The sequence below is a fragment of the Mustela nivalis genome, assembly GCF_964662115.1.
Source record: "Mustela nivalis genome assembly, chromosome: 4".
In the NCBI taxonomy this organism is placed as follows: Eukaryota; Metazoa; Chordata; class Mammalia; order Carnivora; family Mustelidae; genus Mustela; species Mustela nivalis.
The window spans coordinates 27,131,650-27,157,292 of NC_139023.1; the positions used below are offsets into that span (position 1 = coordinate 27,131,650).

Here is a 25,643-nt window from a genome sequence, read left to right on the forward strand (position 1 = left end):
AACATCATAAATATAAATATTGAATTTCCTTAACCTAATGAAAGTATCCTTTTTAATACTATTTTAGCTGTTAGAAAAAGGACTGTCCAGCATGCAGCAGTCGTTACTACAGATCATCTATAGTCTTTTGAGTCACATTGACCTCTCTGCTGCCCCAGTCAAGCAGTTTAATCTGGAAATCATAAAGATTATTGGCAAATACGTACAGGTGAGTGAACACAACATTTATGTATAGAATCATTCATTGCAAAACCGTTTATAATCCTAAAAAAACCCTTTAAAGGTCCCAGAGTAGAGAAGTAGGTTAGTCCGGAAGTCATGTTTCCAGGAATATTTACAACATGGAAAAGATGTTCTTAATGTAAGTGACAACAAGCAAAATCTGAATGGTAGGGTTGGCATGACTCCTAATTTTGCTGAGTCATTGTATCTGTGGTTGTACATTTCAGTAATGACTGGAAAGAATGTACACAGGTGGCAGCTCTCTTCACCTCTGGACAGGACACGTGTGACTCTTTTGGGCTTTCCTGCTACTCACGAGGTTCTACATAGTTAACAAATGCTACTTTCAGAAACAGAAGAGCTCTTCATAGAGTCTGTGTTTTAGACTTGCTTTGTGTGTCTGATACAGGGAGCCCAGATATATAGAATGTGGGAAATCAAACTTGGTTTCATGTAAATGATGACAAGATCTGGTCTGTGCTGAATTTCACCTTTGAATTACCTGTTAAGAAGGGCCTTGCTGAGCAGATAAGTATTGTGGATACAATTTATCAAAGAGAAAAACTCTCTTAAGAGTCTAAAAAAATTAATATTTTGTTTCTACTCCAGTTATATTGCATTCACTAAAGTAAAACTTAAAAATGGAAATAACTTGGCTAGCAATGAGTTTTGTTGTAGCCCATATCTGAAAGTAATAAAACTGTGTTGGTTTCCATTATTCTATTAGGTAATCCAAATTCTTTTTATATTCCCCTGACGGTCAGTGAATGCAAATATTCAAAAAGCATAAGATTTCTTTGTGACCCTGTTTATCTTCTCTATCTTCTTTCTCAGTGAATAATGTTTCACCAAATAACAACCAAATAACAATTACATGTTTTTTTCTAAAGAACATTTCTCTTTTCTTCTTAAGGTGTCGAGAAGTTAACTCATCAGATATTTGCTGGGTCTCCCACAGAGACACATACCACATTGAACTACTAATTTATAAAGTGTAGATGCATTTTTTTTTATGTTCAGAACCACAGGTTCACTTGTCCACTGGGCAAGCGAGAGATCATAAGAGGGCATAGATTTCTGACTAAGTGAATGGCATATTACCCATCCAAAAGGAACAGCACAACTTAGCTTTCCCTAATGGCTGCCATGTTGGAGGACAGATCCAGTGTGGCGAGAACACATAACTTTTGTAGAGAAGCTGGAAATGTGGGTTTTTCTCTAAAATCTCCTACTTTTGAAATGTTGACCCAAATTTCTTAAATTTTATGTGAACCCAAGTCATATTTAGCTGATGGCCCATCACAGTTAGTGACTTCTGCTTTATTCAAACATAAAATATTTCACAGAATGGAACTCCTCCTGATAATCTTTTTATATTTGAAGCACAACTGCCAGTATAATTTATAGAAACACCCCTGACGAAGTTTTAACTTTTTACAATGTCCAGAGCTTCTAGTTATTTCTGTCAGAAAAAAATGTCATAACTTTGTTAAATATAAACTACTTGTTTGTTTGTTTGTTTTTACAGTGACATACGTGCTTAAAATGTCACAATATCTATGTGGACATTTTTATAATTATTAAATATTTTGTGCTTTAGGCGTTCTCATAGTAAGATGTTATTAGAGAAATTGGATGACTCAGTTCTGCCAAAGACGTTTCACTTGCTGTTGATTATTGTTTTAGTGACATTTTCACCTCAGAATGGTCAACTGTGACACAGTATGTAGAGCACAGATCAAGGTGTAATTTTGTGACCATAAGTCAGAAAAAAAAAAAGCAGTTTTTTAATGTGTATGCTTTTCAGTAGATGGCAAAAAAAAAAAAAAATACTATAAATTCTTTATTAGAAATTGATTCTTCTTTGGGCGCCTGAGTGGCTCAGTTGGTAAAGCGTCCAAATCTGAGAGCGAGCCCCGTGTGGGACTCTGTGCTGGGTGTGGAGCCTGCTCAAGAGTCTCTCTTCTCTCTCTCTCTCTCTCTGGGTGTGGGGGAGAGGGGTCCCCACCCCCACTTGCACATGCACAGTCTTGCTGGGGAGAAAAAAAAGAGAGAAAAAGAAAAAGAAATTGTTTCTTCTTCTTCTCTACAAGTATCTGTTATGGTCATGTAAATCATTTTTAAATTATGTTGGTAGAAAGACTATACTTTCAGGGATCATTTCTATAGTTTGTTAAATTATGTTGGTAGAAATACACAAAACTAAAAGCAGAAAAATAACTCAAAGACCTTAATAACTCCAATAACTGGGCCTTTTTATCTCCCCAGTGGCCAATCAGAAGACGACACAGCCACAAATGGAGGGGGAAAACTCACCCTATACAACTCAGTAACCCCTGAGAACATCACTTTAGCTGTAACGACCAATCAAAATTAGAAATCATATCGATCCTACCATTCAGATTTGGGCTTGGACCGTCAAGAAAAATCTAAATTTTTTTAGTTTTTTTTTTAATATTTTTATGCCTGAAAAAGAAAATATGCATTAAAAGTGTCTCCAAGACCTTAAATATTTTAAGTTTGGAGTCTTAAAGCCATAACTTAATGCATCTAGAAAGTTCATATATATACAACCCCTTTGTTTACCACTATGGTGAGATTACTACATAGACTTTCTAAATTAATATTTACAAGTGCAAGGTATTCTGAGTTGGTAGCGTTATGTATATGATGTCTCATGAATCCGACAATAGAAAATAATTTCCTTACCTGTTGTAACTCAGATCCTCTGTTAAAGGACCTTAAAGTGAAAATGAATGATTTATAAAAAGTTTTTGTAAAAACAGTATTTTCATTGCTTACAGTGTCCACTTAATTTTTGTTCATAGTTAAATATGTATTTGTAACTTTTATATGCCTATTATTTTTTTAAACCAGAGTCCTTACTGGAAGGAAGCCCTTAACATATTAAAACTGGTGGTGTCTCGCTCTGCAAGTCTTGTTGTACCCAATGATATACCCAAGACCTATGGAGGAGATCTAGGTTCTCCTGAAATTTCCTTCACCAAGATTTTTAATAATGTCTCTAAGGAGTTGCCTGGGAAAACCTTAGATTTTCATTTTGATATCTCTGAGGTAAGGTGCTCTATTAGAAATATTCGTTTGTTCATTTATTCACCCATGCAATAGTAGGAAACAACAGTGCTGTGGAAATGGGGTGGTAGTGGGGAAAAGCCCTGTCATTAGGGGCGGCCTACATACTCTTGGGAAAATGGGTGAGTAAACATTGTGAGAAGTGCTTTGGTTGGAAGTCAGAAGTACTGTAGGAAGATACAGCATGTACCTCTAACCTGATCTGCGTGTTGAAGCACGAAGTTAGCCTTGACAGGCATATAGGGGAGTTTGGGGAGGGAAGGTTAATGCAAGAAAGAGCAGCATGTATGAATAAAGCCTTGTACGTGTGAGAAAGCATGGTGTTCTGGAAATTTCGGCACAGACTGTAGAGAATGGAGGTGTAGAGTAGGATGGATGGTGAAGCCGAAAGCACAGGAAGGGGCGAGATCATAAGGACCTCGCAGGCATCATAACAAGATGGTTTTATCTTAAAGCAGTGGAAGCTTTTAAAAAAATTTGTTACTGGAGTGGAAATAGTGGGATTTGCATTTTGGGAAATTCACTCTGGCAACAGAATGGAAAAATAGACCAGAGGGGAGGAGAGGGAAGTCAATCAGGAATCTGTTAGAGTAATTAAAAAATAATGTTGGAATGTCTCTAGGCAATTGCCAAGGAAATGAAGAGGGTCGGGATGGGTTTCAGAAAGCCTAAGGAAGTCCTACATGGGGTTTCCTGGGAAGGAGAGAGGAGGTGTACTAAGTAAGGAAGAGGCATCCAGGACAGTCGCTTTGCCAGCAAGGTGAGTGTTGGTGCCATTCAGAGAGAGTGAGAAGGCAGAGAACAGATCTTGCCGGAATGGGAGGGTGATGAGGTCAGTCTTGGCTAAACCAACTCTGACACTAAGACACATAAGCTGCCTAGTAGGCAATTAGATTTTAAGATCTGAAGTTTTGGAAGAAAACTTGGATGGAAGTAATCATGTAGGATCTTCAGTGACCGTTAAAACTGTGAAAGGAAAAACAGAACTAAAATAAACTACGACCCAAGAAGCCCAATACTTTAAAGAGTGACGCAGGGCCCAGTGCAGAAGGGAACCTGGGCCCTTTATTATGTCACATATTTAACACAAATCTCACATAAAAAATTTTGACCCTGGTTGGAAACCCCTAATTTTTTTTCCCAGCACCAGAACCCATTCTTATTGGCCTTGGAGCCATGAAAATCGTCTTTTAGAAGCCAAAGAAGGAACTTTCAAGAAGGACGTTACTGAACAAGCATTGTAAGGAAGTTGAGAGTGATTAAAAAAAGAAAGAAAGAAAGATCCAGGGGCACCTGGGTGGCTCAGTTTTTAAGTGTCTGCCTTCCACTTGGTTCATGGTCCCAGGGTCCTGGGATCAAGCCCTGCATTGGGCTCCCTGTTCTGCGGGAGCCTGTTTCTTCCTCTCCCACTCCCTCTTCTTGTGTTCCCTCTTTTGCTGTGTCTCTGTGTCTCTCTCTGTCAAATGGATAAATAAAATCTTTAAAAAAAAAAAAAAGGAAGATCTGATTGGTTTTATATCAGTCAGGATCACATAGATTAAAAAAAATTATTTTGCTATTTAGCCTTGGTATTAGAATTTATCCCAGGCTTATGGATTATGTTTTTTTAGATAGAAAGAAACTATGTTTGTTGCTAATTTTTTAGTTATTATCAGAATTCTAGCATAGGGCATGATAGAGAAACCGGGCTTTCCTGTTCCTAATTATCTTGTCTAAAGCAGTGGTAAGAATTCTCAAAACACTTGATATGCCTCATTTCAATTTGTTTCCTCGAGAATTCCCAAGTACCTGCTCTGCGTAGGCAGAGGGGATATAGTGGGGGAGCAGAGATGAATCACTCAAGGTCCACAGGGCTCACACGTAAGACAGCAGTGGAAACAAGGCCCCAACAGCAAGGAGATGTCCACATGTAATTACCCGGATGTGTGGTATCAGGGATGGCCTCCTTGGAAGTCTGGCATCCCCATTAAAAGATGATCACGGGTTTGGTTGGTTGGTGAATATTGCATACAAAGGGTGCAGCATGTGCCAAAATGTAGGTCCATGAGAATGTGGTGTGTTTGGAAAACAGCAGCAAGTTAGTTGTGCTGGAGTGTGAGCTTCAGGCGGGTGTGGTAGCAGTTGACGTCCGGGAGATAAGCAGGAACCACATCATAAAGGGACTTGGTTGATACACAGATGAGCTTGAATGTTATTTTCAAATATAAATTCAAGACACTTCACAAAGCCAGAATAAATATAAATGAGTTTTGGATAATCACAGAATTTTTACTGATACAAATTTGGAAATGTTATATATCAGATTTGGAGTAAGAAGCTACATAGATATCTTCCTCTTTGGAGTTGTTACTTAACTTGAATATTGACAAAAGTACATTACTGAAGCACATACAGCAATATGAACGGAAAAAACACCAAAATGTTAATAGACGTTAAATCTAAGTGATAAGATTACGGGTGTTTTTTTTTTTTAATCATCTTAATATTTTCTGAGGTTTCAAAGAGGATGTATTTTATAACCCTGAGGAGACATGAGGAGGTGGTAGTTTTTTTAAAAAGCAGATCTCTATTTAAAATAGGAATAAGCTCTCTGTAGTCTTCTCAGAGAGTCATTTTCAATAAAGCGATGTCTCCAGATTTAAAAAAAAAAAAAAAAAAGACATCATGGGCAGCCCCTGGTTGGCTCTTTCAGACAAGCGTGCAACTCCTGATCTTGGGGCTGTGTTTGAGCCCCACGTTGGCTGTAGAGATGACTTAAACTTTTAAAAATAAATTTAAAAAAAGACATCACTACCTTTGATTTTTGTAACATCTACTTCATGCTAAGTAATCTTTCATCTTTTGTTGTTTTTGGTTGTTTGTAAAAAAATAAATAAATAAATGTCCTTATAGATACAGTATTAATCCTTTCATGTTAGAATATCTGAGTCAGACACCACCATTTTTGTTTCTGTGCAGACACCAATCATTGGAAATAAATATGGCGACCAACATAGCGCAGCTGGGAGAAACGGGAAACCGAAGGTCATTGCTGTTACTAGGAGTACTTCCTCCACTTCTTCTGGTTCTAATTCTAATGCCTTGGTTCCTGTTAGTTGGAAAAGGCCACAGTTATCACAGGTACATAAAAAAAAAAAAAAAACCATCAAAAGCAAAACTTTATAGAAGAATCAATTTTTTTATATGTACGAAAGCTCGAGAATTTGCCTTGATCCGTAATCCTAACATTCTGAATTTTTTTTCCCCTTAGCGAAGAACAAGAGAAAAGCTAATGAATGTGCTTTCTCTCTGTGGTCCGGAATCTGGCCTTCCAAAGAATCCATCAGTGAGTAACCATGACTGCACACGTAAGAGTTTTAAAAATCCTGTTGTTCCGTGAAGAAATGGAAATGCCTCCATCTCCTTGCTTGCCTCTTCTTGCTTCCCTTACTTTATGGTATTAACTAAGAATGAAAGAGATATTACTGGTCTCTGTGGCACTGGGCAGTTATGGTCATTAAGTATTCAGTCAGTTAAACGTTAACATGAAAACCAGATTACAGCTCGGAGTTCATTGACAGAGGAGACCTGTGGTGGCTTCTCAGGCACCAGTCCTCAGACACAGAGTGACGAAGCTGACAGGTGGCTTTTGTTTTTGTTTTTGTTTTTGGCTGGGGCTCAGGTTGTATTTTCTTCTAATGAGGATTTGGAAGTCGGTGACCAGCAGACCAGCCTAATTTCTACAACAGAAGACATGATCCAGGAGGAAGAGGTAGCCGCGGAAGATAACAGCAGTGAACAGCAGTTTGGCGTTTTTAAGGATTTTGACTTTTTAGATGTTGAATTGGAAGATGCAGAGGTAAGGATGTGGGCTCTCCATTATCATATTTATAGTTTACAGTTGCAAGTTTATGAGAATTAAGGATTTGACCATAGGATCTTTACTAGTTAAGGTAAAGAAGGTACAAATCCAGTTAAATGGGTGACGGGTGTTAACGGCACTTGCGATGAGTACCAGCCATTGTAGGCAAGTGACGAATCACTAAGTTCTACTCCTGAAACTAATATTACACTATATGTTAACTAACTGGAATTTAAATAAAACTTGAAACTATATACACATATATATATGTCCATAAATTTTTTTTAAAAAAAGAAGAAGGTAAAAATCTAAATTGGGAACAAACATGATTAGTTTGATTAGTCAGTAACAGTAGTCTGAAACAACAGAGGAAAGAGGAAATCTAATTTTTAATTTTTTCCCCAGAAAATAAAAAGTGAAAAATGGGTTTCTTCCAAAGTAGGTCTTTAATTTAGGGCATGCTTAGACTTAAATGTTCCACATGAGCCAAACAAGTTAAGATGCAGCAAAATGATTTTAAAAAAAAGTATTAAAATTTATCAAACACCGTTTTGAAGTATAAGTACAGACGTTTACACTAAGTTAAGTTAAATTAAATGAACTTGAGTGAGTACAAAGGCTTCGGCTTTCTAGAACTTTCTCCTGTGGCATATGACCAGCATTCTACCTGTGAAATCCTCACCATTTTCTGCTTCACGATGTAGCCAGCTCCCCCAAATGACCCATTTCGTTTAGCACCGGAGGGCTTCTTTCTCCTCTACACTGAGTCAGTCTAGAGTAAGTTGACAGTTGTATGTCAGTGTAGGTGATTTCGAAATGGAAACTAAGTCAGAAGGTGGATTTATTAGCTTACAGAACTGAGAGAGGCCAGAGGTAGAGCTTATTCGGATACAGTTCAGTGAGGTCTCTGGTTATGTCTCTGCCGCCAGCGAGGCTCTGCCCCTCTCTGCACGTCTCTGCCAGATGCTTATGTCCACAACGCAGCAGGGTTCAAAGCAAGTGAGGGTCACTTCAGAGATGCTCTTGTGCTGAAGAAGTGGAAGTGGAGAAGTTGCTCTCCTAACGTTTTTAGCACATTTCCCATTGTATGATTGGGCCACGCTGGGACATTAGCTAATTTCTGGAAAGTCGTTGTGGTGAAGAGAATAGGATTCTCTCAACTGTGTTGGTCTATATAGGGACCTATTTCTGTAGCTCAGTCCCCTAAACTTCCAGCTCCTAAACCTGAAATGTCTATGGCACATGGGTTTAAAACATGTGCACTCTAAAATTTTTATAAATATCTCTATTCCAGAAGCCTTAATGGCTTGTCATCTAGTAGCCACACCATTGTCAGTTGAGATGTCTTTCCCTGAGGAATTGAAAGTCACTCACATAATCGTACGCATTCATTAACCCTCTTGGAGGGATGTTTTCCTTTGGCTCTGATAGGTGAGGGGGAGTGAAACCTAATGGCCCATGCCATGCCACAGCATTAGCTGCTGAGAGGAGACCGTGTAGGGAGGGCCTGGTCCATGCTTCAGCCTTCCCTGCTCCGCGGAGGATATGCGCACGGTGGCCCTAGGTCCAACCAAATGCCTTTGCACTAGCTTGGCAGTGGACAGGCTTCCATAATGGCTCACCACTGACATGTTCCTGCAGACCCGGGGTTACCAGAGTCTCAAAACAAGTATTATTCAACACCACGTAGGGCAGTGGCTTTAAAGGGCTTTTAAAGGGCTTTTAAAGTTGTTCTTTTTTTTTTTTTTTTTAACCATAATCCATAGTTAATACATTTTATATCATGTCCAAGTATCTAAATACACATACTTTTAAAATTCAAGTTTCAGGGCGCCTGGGCGGCTCAGTCGGTGAAGCCTCTGACTCTTGGTTTGGGCTCAGGTCATGATTGTGTGGGGCCTGGGATGGAGCCTGCGTGGGGCTCCCCATTTAGCACAGGGTTTGCTTGCAGACTCTCTCCCTCTGCCATTCCTCCTGCTCAAGTGTGCACTCTCTCTCTGTCTCTAAAATAAAATAAATATAATCTTTAAAAATGTTTAAATTAAATTAAAGTTTCAAGAATATGCAGCCTTGGGCATCTGGCTGGTTCAGTCAGTGCAGTATGACTCTTGACCTTGGGGTCATGAGTTCGGGCCCCACATGAGGCATAGAGATTACTAAAAAAAAAAAGAATATGCAGCCTTACTCTATTATGCACACTGACATTTCCTATTCTCTTCCTTTTTTTTTTTCCCCAAAATGGCAGGCCATCACCCTCTAAAATTGATTTCACATCCCCAATTTGAAAAATATGTTGTAGGAAATAGGGCTGGCTTGAATAATCAGGTAAGAAAGTGTGACGGACCGAAGAGGCCTGCGGCCCTATCTCAAGGGCATCATGAGCAGCTTCTAAATCTTTTGTAGTTATTTGCTTTTTTTATTTGAGGGTTTAAAATTTCTAAGGCAGACAGGCTCCTGACATGTTTGTAATGGTAAGGTTATTTATTTTGTTTGCCTTTTTTTTTTTAAGAACTCTATAAATGCTTCCAAGTTGATCCCATAACCTAACATGTCAGTAGTAACAAATATGGCTTTTTTTTTCTTTGGCAGGAGGGAGGGAGAGTGGGGGCGGTGAGAAAAGAGAGCAAGAGAGAGAGAGAATCCTAAGCAGGCTCCACACCCAGCATGGAGCCCAACGCAGGGCTTGATCTTAAAATCCTAAGACCATAGCTTGAGTCGAAATCAAAAGTCTGATCCTTAACTAAATGAGCTGTGCAGGTGCCCACCCCCGCCCCCGCCAAAATACAGTATTTGAATAGAACCTTAGTCAAATTAGATTAAAGATATTTAATGTAGTTTTTTCTTCAAATCGGTGATTTGGGGAGGGTGGTGTTAATTTATGCCTTATAAATTAGGCAAATCAAAAAAGATTTTTAAAAACCTAAATATAGTCTTGCTTAAAATAGGGTAATAGGAAACACTTTGCTACAAATCAAATGGGACTGTTCATTAAACTTCTAAATCACCCCCAACCTGGAAAGCTACTCATGTGTATTCATTAATTCACCAAATAAAGATTGAGGGCTGTATGCCACTACATAATGATATTTGAAATATCTTGTAGGAAGATAGCTTTTCAAACTTTGACCTTTAGGGCCTCTGATAGCCTGAAAAACAGAGAAAGATTCTAGGGCCAAATGGGCAGAGCTCCTGGCTACCTGTTTTCAACCAGAGCAGTTTGGGTTTTGTACATCAGTTTTGCATGGTTGACTTCCATTTTAAATCTCATTTGAAATAAGTATTCCTGGGGTGCCTGGGTGGCTCAGTTGTTAAGTGGCTGCCTTTGGTTTGGGTCATGATCCCAGGGGCCTAGGATCAAGCCCCAAGTCGGTCTCTCTACTCAGAGAGAGAGAGAGAGAGAACAGTTCTCTAATAAATAAATAAATAAATAGATAGATAAATAGATAAATTTTATTTAATAATAAATAAATAATAAAGTTTATAATAAATAAAATATTTTCTCAAATAAATAAATAAAATGTTTATTTTATAATAAATATAAATTTTTATTTATGAATGAATAAATAAATTTTTTTAAAGAATTATTCTTTTGCTTTATTAAAAATTTTGAAAACCTCTACTCTGGACCATCCCTCTTAAGTAAAAAGGAAGACAAATCCTATTTGGCTGGCCAAATCGTGGTAATTTTTCACATCAGGGCTTACGAGAGAATATAAGAATTACATCCTTGCAGGAGAGTCGGTTTAGAGTAACCAACACGTAACTTACATAAACCCATAAGTGGCATGGAATTGAAATCTGTCCTATTTCCTCTTGAACTTTTGACCTTATCCAGGGTTATCTTCTGATAGCTTTGATCTTGATCTTAAACTGTTTTATAGCAGAAAATGGGTTTAGCCAGAACCATCCTGCAGACTAAAATAATTGTGACCCTATATGTTGTCAACTGAATGTGGGTATTTTAAGTCAGTTTTGCATCGTATCAAGTATTAAAATCCATGTAAATTTTGAAGATTTTCCTAAAGTTCGTGTTGCCAGAGTGTATCATAGAAATGTTGTTTTAAGTGTCTGTCTCTGACTTCTTCATAATATATCTTGCATAAAAAAGTAATTTGAATCACCTGTTGGCTTCCTACTCAGAGCTTAATCCAGAGCTTGAATCAGTCTTTGGGTTTGAGAAATCACAAAGAGTTTTCCCCCAAAGTGTAGTGTATATTTAAATGTTTGTCTTCGTTCTTTCTAATTCTGTGTGTTTTCCTTTTTGCTAACCAGGAACTGCAGGTAAGTTGCAGCCTGGTGTTGTGGACCGTTTATGTGTTGTCATTTGTGACATATGTGTCTTTCTCACGGTCTCATCTGTGTTTGTGTGTTAGAATAGAAATGGCCTAGATGGTAGGTTTAGTTGGTCCCCGGTCACACATGATAGAAAGTACAGAAAACTATTTAGTTAAAACAGGATCAACCAAATCTTTTGATCTCTTTAAGTATAAATATTTAAGGAAGTTTTAAAAAGTTTCGAGACATTGAAGGGCTGATTGAAACTCTGCTTATGATGATGCATTAAGTGCTTTTCATCCGGGTACATGTTTTCCTGGTGTAGCATGTTTGCCACCTGCACACATACCTGCGTCTTAGAAACCACATCTTGCTTTTCCAGGGTGAAAGTATGGACAATTTCAACTGGGGAGTCCGCAGGCGCTCGCTGGACAGTATTGACAAGGGGGACACTCCGTCCCTGCAGGAGTACCAGTGCTCCAGCAGCACCCCCAGCCTGAACCTGACCAACCAGGAGGATACAGACGAGTCGTCGGAGGAAGAAGCGGCACTCACCGCAAGCCAGATCCTCTCACGCACGCAGATGGTAAACGGTCACCTTCCCAGACGGCGACAGTCGCTCTCGCTTTCCCTCTTAACTTCCAATCTCGTCATTACTCTGTCCTGGTTTTTCTGATTTTCATTTCACCGTGGGTACAATGCACATGCTGAAATGAAAATTAGAAATTGCACTGCTAATGCAGCATTCCGTGCACGACAGGACTAAGCATTTACGTGGAGGCTGCGCACCCCTTAGCGACTAAGAACGTCACCTCTTCTCTCGGAGTGATGGCGAGTCTGCCTCTGAAACTAGTAGTTCAGCATATGTGAATTCAAACAATAAATTTTTTTAAATTACATATAGGACCAAAAAATAATGACTCTCAGGTCAAGATAGACATGGTTACGCGGGGCTTTTCCACGTTTGTAGTTTTTGCCTAGTGAGACCTACCTCGTGTGAGCCGAGGCTGCACCGATTCCATCGGAGACAAAAGTGGGGGCAGAGGTCATTGTAGGAGGTCAAAGAAGCTCTTCCTAACAAAGCTCCCCACCTACCTGATGACAGACAGTCTGTTCCTTGTGGCCTTTGTGACCATCCCCGACCCGTGAGCGAACTCCTCACTCTACTGTCTCTCCCTTCAGTTGAACAGTGATGGCGCCGCGGATGAATCAAGGCCGGACCCTCCCGATTTACTCCTTCAGTCTCAAGATTCCACGGGCAGCGTCTCTACAGAAGAAGTGCTTCAAATCAGAGATGAGACCCCAAGTTTGGAGGCTTCTCTAGATAATGCTAACAGCCAGCTGCCTGAGGTGGGGAGAAAGGCGGGCTGGTGCTTGGCCAATCTGGGCTCATTTTAGCAGCCTGTTACCTCCCTCGCTTGTCTTTTGAAAGTTTTCATCTGATAACTTGATTTGTGGCCAGTATTTCTAACCTGTTGGGTTATTTTATTTGAAATGAAATAGACAAATCTGATAATTAAAAAAAAAAAAAAAAGGGAAAAGCTGCTGGATTAAGGAAATGACCTGCAGGTTAAAAATAATCTTGAGTGTTTGAATGAGCCTTTCGTGTTGCCGAGTATGATTTTAGGTCAATGGACAGACGCTTCCTGGGGGTGGTGAGCATCTTCTTTGGGGCTGGATCTTGGAAGGGCCGCTTTTTTGTTTTTTCTTCTCTTTTTGCTTTGTGTTGGGGTTTATGTGATTGGTGCTCTGATTGGGATTAAAACCTCAGGCCAGCTGCGTTAGCGGTTGGTTAAAGGAAACCTTTTTAAAAGACGTTGGAACTACTAGTATTATGACTTTTGGAAAGGCCTGTGAGAAGTAAGCCAGATTCCAAGCTAATGACTGACCAAAAATAAGTAAGTATTAGTTTTCTTGATGGTTTTTTTCCCCTTAAGATTATTATAGATACTCTTTCTTTTCTTTTCTTTTCTTTTTTAAACTGTAATTGCTATAGATTTGTCATATGTGCTTTAATGCTTTGGTAACTATTAAGAAAATACTGTATTTTTTCACAGGTAACCAAACTAATGTTACTAGATCTTACTATTTTAGTTAGTTGAATTCTCATATTCTTATTAGGCTGACAGTGTAAAAGATTTTTAACAGTAACCAGAGTTTGAGGTGAAGGCATTTTGGCATTTTTTTCAATGTATGACTAGTATGGCTTAAGTTTGGATAACTCAACAAATACTGAGATTTTCCTGCATGCCAGGCATTGAGTTAGGTGTTTGAATAAGGCTTGGTGACCCCTACTCTGAGGAAGTGCATTGTCTATTAAGGAAGACAGAGAAGGTTGGGGAGAAAGGCATTACATTTCCGTGTGAGAAACTTAGTAACAGCCATGTCCCGGGCTTTGTGATCAGCTGTGCAGTGGGGTCATGGTGGTGAAGGACAGGTTTCGTGGCATCTGGGACATTGCAGGCAAAGGGACATGTGGAAAGACAAGGCAGCGTGAAATAATGTGGTATATTGGGGTAACGGCAGGAAACTGAGTATTTCTAGAGAATGAATTGGATGGAGAGGGAAAGGAGAGACGGATGGGGGCCGGGATGAGAAGGGTCCTGCGTGCCACACTGACGACTTGGACTTGACCTCAGGGTGATCACAAGTCATGAATTTTCACTGTTTCAAGAGACACCAGTTCCGTGACAAGCACCGTACCAGAACCCTAGGCGAGAGTACAGGCCGTGCAAGTATTCAGTGATTTAGCCAATGTTTCCTGAGCCCCTACTGCCTGCTGGTTGCTTGCTATTCTGGGCACTGGGCATATGGCACTATGTGGAAAAAGGCTCCTGGTTTTCTGGAGCTTAATTGTAGTAAAAGGATGATAAGCAGGTTAGACAAATAAAATAAAAATAACATGTCAGAAAGTGATCTTCCTCTTAGTCGCACTGAGAACTTCTAACAGTAACGTGGAATTGGTGAGGAAGAAAGGTGGAGCAGCATTTGAGGTGAGACCTAAGTGACACGAAGATGTGGGGGGGCAGTGTCCCAGACTGGGGAGGCAGCAGGTACAAAGGCCCTGGGGTAGCCGAAAAACAGGCCGTCCCTGAGGCTTGAGCCTGGGGAGCAGGAGGGCTAGACGGAGGAGGAGTCAGAGAGGGGCCGGTCTGAGAGCCACACAGCAGATAACCATCAGAGGGTTTTAGGCAGAAGAGGGACAAGATCTGATTTTGCTCTTTAAAATCTCTCTTTTTGTATGTTGAAAAGGAAAGGAGGTTCTAGTACCCGTCACATGAGCTCACAGACCAGGCGCCTGTCATCAGGGGAAGGCACCGTCTGGTTTGTGTTCTAGCAAAGTCTCTCTGTCAGAGGTGTGGACAGGAGGAGGCTGAGATGGGGAGATAAACCAGAGCAGTATTAGCAAGAGATAATGGGGCCCGAAGGAAGTCATGAAACGAGAAATGTTTCCAGGAGAGGACCGACCAGTTTAGAGATGCGCTTGAAGTAGACTGTATTCCCTCCAGTTGTTGGGAGGCTTGTTGTGTGAGTGTTAATTCCTAGTTCATAATCTGTCAGCTGTATCCGGTTTGGATCACAGCATGTAAAAAGGCCTCATTAGAAACAAGGGAACACAGACTCATACTAGAAATACCCTCTTAACAAAAGCAGTAAGGTTAAGGGTTGGGTGTTGTCATTTTGTTTACTTGACAAATGGGAAATCTTTTATTTTGGGTTATTAAAAGAGCTATAATCACAGTAAACTTCTGATAGAAATCACTCATTTATTGGAAACAAATTGGAAATTCAAATATATTTCCGTATATATTGGAAACTTATTTCAGATGGGACAGCCATTCATCCAACAGGACTGTATTTGATGGCTTCTTTCTAAGACACTATAAAGTTCCTGGTGACATTTTTTTTTTCGCTAAAGGAAAAACACCTCACTTTACTAGGTTTATTTCCTTTATCAGTCGTGGGTTTCATTTTCGCCATAAGCTTTGTGACACAGGTGAATGAGGATAAAGGAGATATTACTATTTCATTAGTAACAGTTCTGTTGACTTTAAAATTATCACCAAAAGAATGGCTGTCCGCGGGAGAACATTAGGTATTTTAGCCTAATGTGCTTTCCCCTGTCATGCCCAATAGTGACAGACGACCTCAAATTGCCCTTTTTTAAAAAAAGTGTGAAAGCACCAAAGTAATGAAACAAAACCATAATTCTGTTTTTTAAAGCAGTTTCTTAAGAAGAGGAATTAATTTTAATAGGTGAAATACTTTATGAATTAAAAGGAACATTGTTCCTAGAACTGTTTGAGAGCGGTTTTTTTGTCCCTTAAATTATGTTGCTATCGGGAGATGAAACAGAATAGGCTACAGCATTTCATGTCATGACAAGCTTTAGAGCCATTTGCTGCTTTCTTCTCTGTAATATGTACACATCACACTTTGAGCTGTTAAGAGATTAAGTCTGTTCTTCATTTGCATTTATTAGAGAAACCTTCACAGATGAATTTCTTCTAGTATTTATAATAGCTTAGATACCAATTCATGGATGGCAGAAATTATTCCTTATAGGAAATGAATCTTCAAGTGTAATTGGATTGGGGGGTGTTTGCACATATATGCATCACTGTGTAGTAAGATAAAGTTCAAGAAAATTTGATTCTCATAAGGCACATACAACAGTGGAATCCATTCCATGAGCCCAAAAGCCTCTCTTCATAAAATCTAGGTGTTCCCAGGAAATTTCAGCATGTAGTATATGTTAATAATTACAGATAAAACATCTATTTTCTAATTATTATTCAATAATAAATGTCAACCAGATACAAGTATAAACTAATGAAAAGTGAGAACATTAAACTGAGAAGTTTGGTGGGTTATTGCAACCTGGTATATTCAAATTGGTATAGATGGAAAGATGCAGGCTAATAAAATCTCTAGGTGTAGAAATATCTCTAGCACTATCACAGAAACTCTTTCCAGATAACTAATGCTTACCGCTTTAATGGCCAAATCTTTTTTTAAAAAATTTCAGATACAAACAGTGTATTGAATTTTTTTTAGAATGATTGAAGTTTGTGGAATGGTTCAGGAATGATGGGTCCCATATTATTTAAAAATGCTATTCTGTGCAGAGTCAGAATTTCTCCTTTCCCTGCCTCACTAACCTCAGGCCAGTGTTCCCGTGATATCCTTTGTGTCTTCCTGCCACACTTCTGTGCCATTCCTGTCTTCTAAGTCCTCTTCCCTGAAATGCTGTCTTGGTCTGCTTGGGCTGCTTTTACAAAATATGAGAAACTGGGTAGCTTAACAATAATGGAGATTTACTTCTCACAGTTCTAGAGGCCAAGGAGTCCAAGATCAAGGTGCCAGTGGATTCGTTGTGTGTGGCGGCGGGGGGTGGCGGGGGAGGGCTTTCTTCCTGGTAGCTCTTCTTGCTGTATTCTCCCTAGCTGGCTCTCTGGCCTCTTCTTGTAAGGGCACTCATTGCATTCCTGAAAACCTAATCACGGTTCAAAGGTCCCATCTCCTGGTACACCACACTGGGGGTGAGAGTTTCAACGTAGGCATTTTGAGGAGATAAAAACGTTCAGCCCATGTCAGTATCACTAACCCATCTTTGTCATACCCCATCACATGGTATTTCCTCCAAGGAGACTAGCCTCCATGTCTTAACCAGATGTGACCTCTCCCTTTTTTGAGTACCAGTAGTCCTCTGTATATTGTTTGTAATATTTACCTAACACTTAATGTACTCCAGATGACTACTATTTGCATATTAGACTAACCCCATTATTAGGTTGTAAGCTGATCGGAGATAGTTACTGATTTATCCCAGAGCACCCAGCCCAGAATCTGGTGAAAATCCTTCATTCATTTTATGATATAGATGAATTTTACACATGTATAAACTGTGGCCCAGACTGGTCTAAGGTCAGGGGATGTCTCCCTTACTTTTCATGTTTTGGGAGAAAAATTACACTTTGAACCAAGAAGAAAAGAAACAACTGCACAACTAATTAGTAACTTAGGACTAAGCACCTTTGAAAAGGAGCTGATCTTTACTCCTAAAACTGAGACCACAGTGCTTATTTTCAAACCGATTAAACTAATATCTGTGCACATTAAAATTAGTGTTGACCCCGGAGTGGGAGAAGACATTTGCAATTGATCAATCTGATAAAGGGTTAATACCCAAAATCTATAAAGAACTTACAACTCAACACCCAAAAAATAAGTAATCCAGTTAAGAAATGGGCAGAAAACATGAATAGACATTTTTCCAAAGACAACACACAAATGGCTAACAGACACATGAAAAGATGCTCAACGTCACTCATCATCAGGGAAATACAGACCAAAACCACACCTGTCAGAATGGCTAGAACTAACAACCCAGGAAACAACAGATGTTGGTGAGGATGAGGAGAAAGGGGAACCCTCTTGCCCTATTGATGGGAATGCAAGCTGGTGCAGCCACTCTGGAGAACAGTATGGTGGTACCTCAAAAAGTAGAACTTACCCTGTGGCCCTGCAATTGCACTACTGGGTATTTACCCAAAAGTTACAAAAATACAGACTCACAGGGGTACATGTACCCCAATGTGTATAGCAGCATTATCAACAATAGCCAAACTGTGGAGAGAGCCTAAATGCCCACTGAGTGATAACTGGATAAAGAAGATGTGGCATCTGTATACAGTGGAATGCCAGTCAACCATCTAAAAGAATGAACTTTTGCCATTTGCTAGGATGTGTGTGTATTTTGCTAAGCGAAATAAGTCAGAAAGATAAATACATCATTTCACTCATATGTGGAATTTAAGAAACAAAACAGAGGAACTTAGGGGAAGGGGGAGAAGAGGGAAGCAAATTATAAAAGACCCAACTACAGAGAACAAACTGAGGTGTGATGGAGGGAGGTGAGCGGGATGTTGGGCTAAATGAGTGACGGGGATGAAGGCGGGCACTTGGGATGATGAGCACTGGGTGTTGTATGTAAGTGGTGAGAGCACCACATTCTACACCTGAAGCCCATTTTACCATATATGTTAACTAAGCAGAATTTAAACCAAAACTTGAAATAAAAAAATAAATTAAAAATGTTTTCTTATGTTTTTAAGCTTGATAAAAATGTGATTGTTTTACAGGATACAAGTTCAGCATTAAAGGAGGAACAGGGGATCACGACGTTTGAAGATGAAGGTTCATACATAATTCAAGAACAGCAGGATTCTCTTGTGTGTCGGGGGATTCTGGACTTGGAAGACGCTGACATGCCAGAGCCCCTCGCTCCGGAAAGCTACCCTGAGTCCATCTGTGAGGAAGATGTCACCTTGGCTTTGAAGGAACTGGATGACCGATGTGAAGAGGAAGAAGCTGATCTCTCTGGACTATCTAGGTGAGACTGTGGTGTCACAAACACTAGAATGCGGGGGGTTGTCCTCTCTGAGCCCCTCCCAAGTATGGTTCTCTCTTCCAGTTCACTTAACTTTTGTTTCTTTGTTTTAGCCTGTAATCATACCACCTTCACTGTAAAGGATAAAATGACTGTGATGGATTTATTTTCTGTAACCTTTAATTTACTTAAAAGAGAAGCAAAGCACAGCGAGCAACAGTCGACACCAAATTCCTCTTTTGGCAAAATGCCAAATGGCCAGTTGTTAAGATCAGTACTGCATCGTGGCCAGAGCCAGGTGTCAAAATCATGGGACGAACTTGGTGATACCAAAATAAATCTGAAATATATCCAAAAAATTATTTTACAGTTTCCTCCTCAGTGGTCATGGTTGTAAAGTTTGACCTTTAGAATGGGCAGAAGTAATCGTTTCTTGGTACTGTCAGATGTTAGATGACTTCTTTTAAAATGTTCATGTTCTGTACATCCAAAATATATTATCAAAAGTACCAAGAATTCCCAAAGAGAGCATTTTCTTCACTCATGGGCTAACAAAACTGAATAATCATTATTACGTATAATTCTTAGAAGAAATCTTGGCTGTTATGAAGTGTGTACACCAAACTGTTCTATAATAATCTAGAATTATGACATTAGTCATAATAGTAGATATAGTCATAATAATAACATAATATATAATATAATAATAGTCATAATAAATAGGTATTATTTATTTTTCTTTTAAGTTTTATAAATATTTGTTGCTCAAAATCATGTTCTTTATAAAGTTGTCTAGCTTAATGCACTGTCTGTGTATCTACTTCCTCATTCATTAATTTCAAGATCTTTGATAGTTATGTTTAATCAAATATTAATATTTAGTTATGTTTAATCAAATATCAAATATTTCAGAGTTTCACTCTTACAATAAAAATCATTCATTTGTATTTCAAGTGATAATAGAGGGGTGTGTGTGTGTGTGTATTAAACTAAGCACTCTACCCAGTGGGGGGCTTGAACTCACAACCCTGAGATCAAGAGTTGTGTGCTCCTCCAGCTTAGCTGGCCAGGCACGCCTTCCAGTAATAATAGAGTTTTAACATACACAGCACAGAAGGAGGTTTTCACTCTTCAATATACCTAGAATATTCTCCTTTATTTGAAAGTCTACATTCAGATATTAACTGCCACAGTGATACACCATTTTCACGTTACCGATTTGGACGGCAGTAACCTGCAGTCACTCATTTCATTCATCGTACACAAAGGCAGGGATGCCAGAAGTGATGTGGAGGTAAATATTCAACTATTGGGCTTTCTAAAAGGTTGAAGCCAAATGATGGACTTTGGCCAAATACCAAAGATGAAATCGAGTAGTGTACCCCTACTAATACAGAGGGATAGCCATTCGGGTTTACAAGAAATACATTTTGCTAAGATCAATCACTACAGTGACATTGTAAAAATATACTTTCTTGAGGTATGGCTTAAAGTTTTCACTTCAGATGTCTGCTTTATTTTTATTTTTTCCTCCGTCTTTACTTAAATCCCTCCCTTCCTTATGAATTGCTCCATAATTTCTATAAAGCCTTATAGAGATACTTTGTCGTGTGAAGCTCGCAATTTTAAGACCTTGGATAAAACATTTCTTTATAGAGTTTCTGACTCAAACACCTCTTCAGCCTTAAGACCCAGGGTCACACATTTCGTTATAGAAGATCCAACCCAAACACACCTTCATCTCTTTTCATTGTTTCATTGTTGTCTGTATTATCTGACTGTTGGGATTATAAATTCCTCCAAAGGGATGGCCTGGTCTAATTTTTCTTTGAATCCACAATCTCTTACACACCATAAGGCGTATAATATATATTCATGAAGTAGCTGAGCTGCCAGTACGTGTCGAGGCTTATAACCTTGGGTTTGGACCCGTAGTCCTGGGTTGAAATTCTGACTGTGTCATTTCCCACCCAATAACCTAAGCATAATACCGAATTTCACTGAACTTTTTGTTTCATCATGGTAAAACTGAGGGCTCAGTCGTTAAGTGTCCGTTTTCGGCTCAGGTCATGATCCCAGGGTCCTGGGACGGAGCCCTCATCGGACTCCAAGCTTGTCAGGAAGCCTGCTTCTCCCTCACCCACTCCCCTTGCTTGTGTTCCCTCTCTCACTGGGTCTCTGTCAAATACATAAATAAAATCTTAAAAAAAAAAACAACTGAGGTAATAAGAGCCCAACCTTCAGAGTTGCTGTGAAGATAGACTCACACAATCCTTATAGAGCAGCTAAGCTAGCCCCTGACCCAAAGCCAACAGCCAGAACACTTTATATGTCGTCATCACCAGTCGGACCTGTTCAATTAAAGGCCTCCAAGATTGATCATTAAAAATGAAAGCATTCTACACGGCGTTATTCACAGAAGTTGCTGGAAATTACTGCAGAGCACTGGCATATTATAGAGCTTGGCTTGTTTTAAACTGGTTGCTTGAAAGTAAATTTCTAATTCCACAGATACTTAGGAGAAGGAACACGGAAACCTGCTTCCTTGTACTTTCTTACAAAGTTTAAGTTCTGTACTTTCTTTTTTTTTTTTTTAAGATTTTATTTATTTATTTGACAGAGACAGAGATCACAAATAGAGCAGCAGGCAGAGAGAGAGGAGGAAGCAGGCTCCCTACCTAGCGGAGAGCCCAATGCGGGGCTCAATTCCAGGACCCTGGGATCATGACCTGAGCCAAAGGCAGAGGCCCTAACCCACTAAGCCACCCAGGTGCCCCTGTTGTGCACTTTCTAAATCGATGTGTAAATTTGAATAAAAGCAATCTAAGTTGGATGACTCAAACTATTTTAGGATAGTATTATGATCACTGTGATATTTGTATTCACAGTCAAGATGAAGACGAGCAAGATGGCTTCCCGGAAGTCCAGACGTCGCGTCTACCATCACCGTTTCTTTCTGCCATAATCGCTGCTTTTCAGCCGGTGGCGTGTGATGACGAGGAAGAAGCCTGGCGCTGCCATGTCAACCAGATGCTGTCTGACACCGACGGGTCCTGTGCCGTGTTCACTTTTCACGTGTTCTCCAGGCTGTTTCAGGTCCGGCAGGTTTAAAGTTTTCTGAATTTATATTAACAGTTACCCGATAAAGTTATGGGGTTTGTTGTTGTTTTTTTTTAATCTAAAATCAGTACCTCAAATTCTATTTTCTTTCATTTTTTAATTCAAATTCTGTTCTATTTTTATTTTTCTTAATGTCTCAAATTTTCACCTTCCCACTGCTGGTTTTTTTTTTTTTTTTAAGATTTTATTTATTTATTTGACAGGCAGAGATCACAAGTAGGTGAGAAGCAGAGAGAGAGAGAGAGAGAGAGGAAGAAGCAGGCTCCCTGCTGAGCAGAGAGCCCGATACAGGGCTCGATCCCAGGACCCTGAGATCATGACCTGAGCTGAAGGCAGAGCCACCCGGGTGCCCTCCCACTCCTATTCATTAAAAAAAAAAATTCCCCCCACGGAGCTCCTGGGTGGTGTAGTGTGTTGAGCGACCAGCTCTTGCTTTCAGCTCAGGTTGTGATCCCAGGGTCATGAGAACAAGCCATGCATTGGACTCCATGCTCAGAGCTGGGTCTGCTTGGGTTTCTATCTCCCTCCCTCCCCTTTACCCCTCCCACCAAAAAATAAATATTTATTTATTTGACAGAGAGAAATCACAAATAGGCAGAGAGGCAGGCAGAGAGAGAGAGGAGGAAGCAGGCTCCCTGCTGAGCAGAGAGCCCGATGCGGGACTCGATTCCAGGACCCTGAGATCATGACCTGAGCCGAAGGCAGCGGCTTAACCACTGAACCACCCAGGCGCCCCAAAAATAAATATTTAGAAAAAAAATTTTCCCCAAAGATAGTGATATTATTTAAATTTATATTATGACACTGTAGTACTGCCGATTATTGATACAATAACTAGTACAGATATCTCCCCTCAGGCAACTAAAATAAAACTTGAACAGGATAAAAACTGATAAATTTTCTGCAGTAAGGTGGGCACCATCCAGGATGCCATAAAAAATAAGAAGCATAGTCCCTGCGTTCAAGGGGTTTGCAGTCACTAGCATAAAACAGCTTATAATTAAGTACTCAGTTAATTGGCTGTGTCTCCACACACCTTAAAAATTTTAGCTAAGATTACTTCCAAGTGTAGGAATAATAACATAAGCGCACCTGTATCAAGCTCTCACTGCACACCTGGCATTGCGCTTAAGCGATTTACATTAATTAATCCCTAGACCAGACCTACCTATGAGATGTAGACATATTTCTCATGTTCTGTAGCCAGGGAAACTAAGGCATAGAGAAATGCCAGCTTAGTCATTATGCTCCTGCTTTTCCCTTTGACCCCAGCGAATGCTGCCCGTCTTGGAAGACTGAGCTAAGTACATACTCTCAGTGGAGCTTTTCCAGCCACTCCTGCCTCCAGTCTCTCCCTCCTGGGGGTTATTTAGTGCTCATGAAATTACTCTGTCCTTTTGCACTACTACTTGGTTTCCTATTTATGTGTATTTTTTCTTCCCAATGATACTCTGTTTCCTGATGCCTGAGATTGTAGCTTCTGACTTTATTATTATTAAAGCAGAATGATACCTGTGGATACACATTGACTATTCATATAATTTCACCAGTGAAAATGTAGTCTGGGTCACTGAGCGCTCATTATGGGTAAGGCACGACCTATTTTATGTTAATGAGTATTCTTAAGTTCTGAGAAGATCGTACCTTCAGTGCATCTTTAGGACTTTTAATTAAATCAGATGGATCCCATAGCCAGGCACAGTAAACTGCATTTACTAAAGGTTTCTTTCAACTAAAACTTTAGAAGAGCTAATTCTTCAGACATGTAAGGACTTTATTTCCAGTGAGGGGCAGCCTGTATTCCTTCTCTCTCTCCTAATGAGAAACATCTCAGAAATGGGGAGACGAATGGCATGGATCATTGCTTTCTTTTTTCAGTAGTCATGATTTCGTAAATTCCGATCATTGTGTGAAATGAACATTTCCTAACGAGCCTAAACACATGAATTTACAGACCAGTTCTTAGAATTCTATGTATCACTACAATAATAATTTTAAAATAAAATTTGCCCTGACTATAAATTACACTTCTTAAAGATGAAAAAAAAAAGGGGGGCCTTCTTAGGAAACACTAAAAAATATTTTAATGCTTTTCTCCATAGACAATTCAAAGAAAGTTTGGAGATATAACTAATGAGGCAGTCAGCTTTCTTGGTGAGAGCCTGCAGCGCATCGGTGCCAAGTTTAAAAGTTCGCTGGAAGTGATGATGATGTGTTCAGAATGCCCGACGGTCTTCGTGGATGCTGAAACAGTAAGTTTTTATATAAAGACTTATTATAAAGACTAAATGGGAATGGCACCAATCAGTAAATGGTCTTTTTTTTTTTAAAGACAGTTGAGAATTTTGAAGTTTAAAGGCTTATATTTTCAGTTTGACTAAAAATATCTAGCATATTCTAGGCAGTGACTTGTGACTCTTTCTGATTCTGAGCCCTCACTGTCCTCACCCTTCACAGAGTCCCAGACGGGGAAGCGGGAGGGCCCTACTCTGGACATGGCTACTTCTTTTCCAATTCTTGAGTAAAAGTGGGTAGGAGAGGGCTAGACCTACCCCTGTGAAGAGCCCAGAGCTCAGTCCTCCCATTTTGTTTGCAAACATACTCAGAGATCATGTATCAAGATATTGAGAGAGGGGCGCCTGGATGGCTCAGTCGGTTAAGTGTCAGACTCTTGTTTTCTGCTCAGGTCATGATCTCTCGGGGTGGTGAGATCAAACCCCGCATTGGGCTCCACGTTGGACATGGAGCCTGCTTAAGATTCTCCCTCTCTCTTTAAAAAAAAAAGAAAGAAAAGAAAAAGATGTTTAGAGAATTAAGGTTTAAGAAGCTTCAAGAGTGTTACCTTTAAGATCTATACTACTCTGGCATGCCATTTCTCACCTGAGGCAGTTCTGGAAAGCATTTGAAGCCATGCTTGTCCTTGCTGGCATCCCTGAAGTCCCACTGCATTCATACTGTGTTTCAGTGAAGGGTCAGCCCTTCACTGTATGGGACAGAATGCAGTAAAGGGACATTGGCACTAAGTTGGGCCGAAAACCAACTAACAGAAATTCCATGGCCCAAAAGTTACCAGTCTCATGACCGTGATCAGAAATGATGACCTGGGGGCACCTGGGTGGCTCAGTCGGTTGGGCATCTGTCTGCCTTTGGCTCCAGGTCATGATCCCAGGGTCCTGGGGTTGAGCCCCGCATCGGGCTCCCTGCTCGGCGGGGAGTCTGCGTCTCCCTCTCCTCCCTGCTTGTGCTCTCTTCCTCGCTCTCTGCCTCTCTCAAATAATAAATAAAATCTTAAAAAAAGAAAAGAAATGATAACCTGGCTCAATGTTTCTGATTTGACAGCTGATGTCATGCGGTTTGCTGGAAACACTCAAGTTCAGTGTTTTGGAGTTGCAGGAACACCTGGATACATACAATGCTAAGAGAGAAGCAGCTGAGCAGGTCAGTCTCGCTTCACCACAGGAAAAAAGTAGCTCGCTTTTGACAAGAGAAATGTTAACTTGGCAGCTGAACAACCAAGCTAGAAAAGGGGACCTCTTAGCACTTGCCTCAGGGTTTTACCGAGAAACGTGGGGCCTCCCTCTGAACTCTCTGTCCGGTGAATCCCCATCGTTGGCTTTTAGAAATCAGCCCTCTAAGAGCTTAAGAACACCCTGGAAAACTATCCACAGGGCAAGGGGAGAGATAAAAGCATTAGTTCTC

The 25,643-nt window shown here is 40.0% G+C and overlaps 1 protein-coding gene across 15 annotated transcripts in view; it reads left to right on the top strand.

Annotated features, from left to right (window-relative positions):
- FRYL (FRY like transcription coactivator) overlaps nucleotides 1-25,643 on the top strand; it is a 255,767-nt gene that overhangs the window by 217,038 nt on the left and 13,086 nt on the right. For 14 of the 15 annotated variants that reach the window (XM_082728344.1, XM_082728341.1, XM_082728351.1 and 11 more), the window contains 11 exons: nucleotides 68-208; nucleotides 3,100-3,297; nucleotides 6,274-6,435; nucleotides 6,566-6,640; nucleotides 6,977-7,153; nucleotides 11,814-12,017; nucleotides 12,614-12,781; nucleotides 18,577-18,827; nucleotides 21,713-21,920; nucleotides 24,047-24,196; nucleotides 25,284-25,382. In XM_082728344.1, the coding sequence (XP_082584470.1) occupies nucleotides 68-208; nucleotides 3,100-3,297; nucleotides 6,274-6,435; nucleotides 6,566-6,640; nucleotides 6,977-7,153; nucleotides 11,814-12,017; nucleotides 12,614-12,781; nucleotides 18,577-18,827; nucleotides 21,713-21,920; nucleotides 24,047-24,196; nucleotides 25,284-25,382 (1,833 nt within the window). Of the gene's footprint in view, nucleotides 1-67; nucleotides 209-3,099; nucleotides 3,298-6,273; nucleotides 6,436-6,565; nucleotides 6,641-6,976; nucleotides 7,154-11,813; nucleotides 12,018-12,613; nucleotides 13,330-18,576; nucleotides 18,828-21,712; nucleotides 21,921-24,046; nucleotides 24,197-25,283; nucleotides 25,383-25,643 lie in introns of all 15 variants that reach the window. The other variant, XR_014311074.1, reaches the window with a different exon arrangement.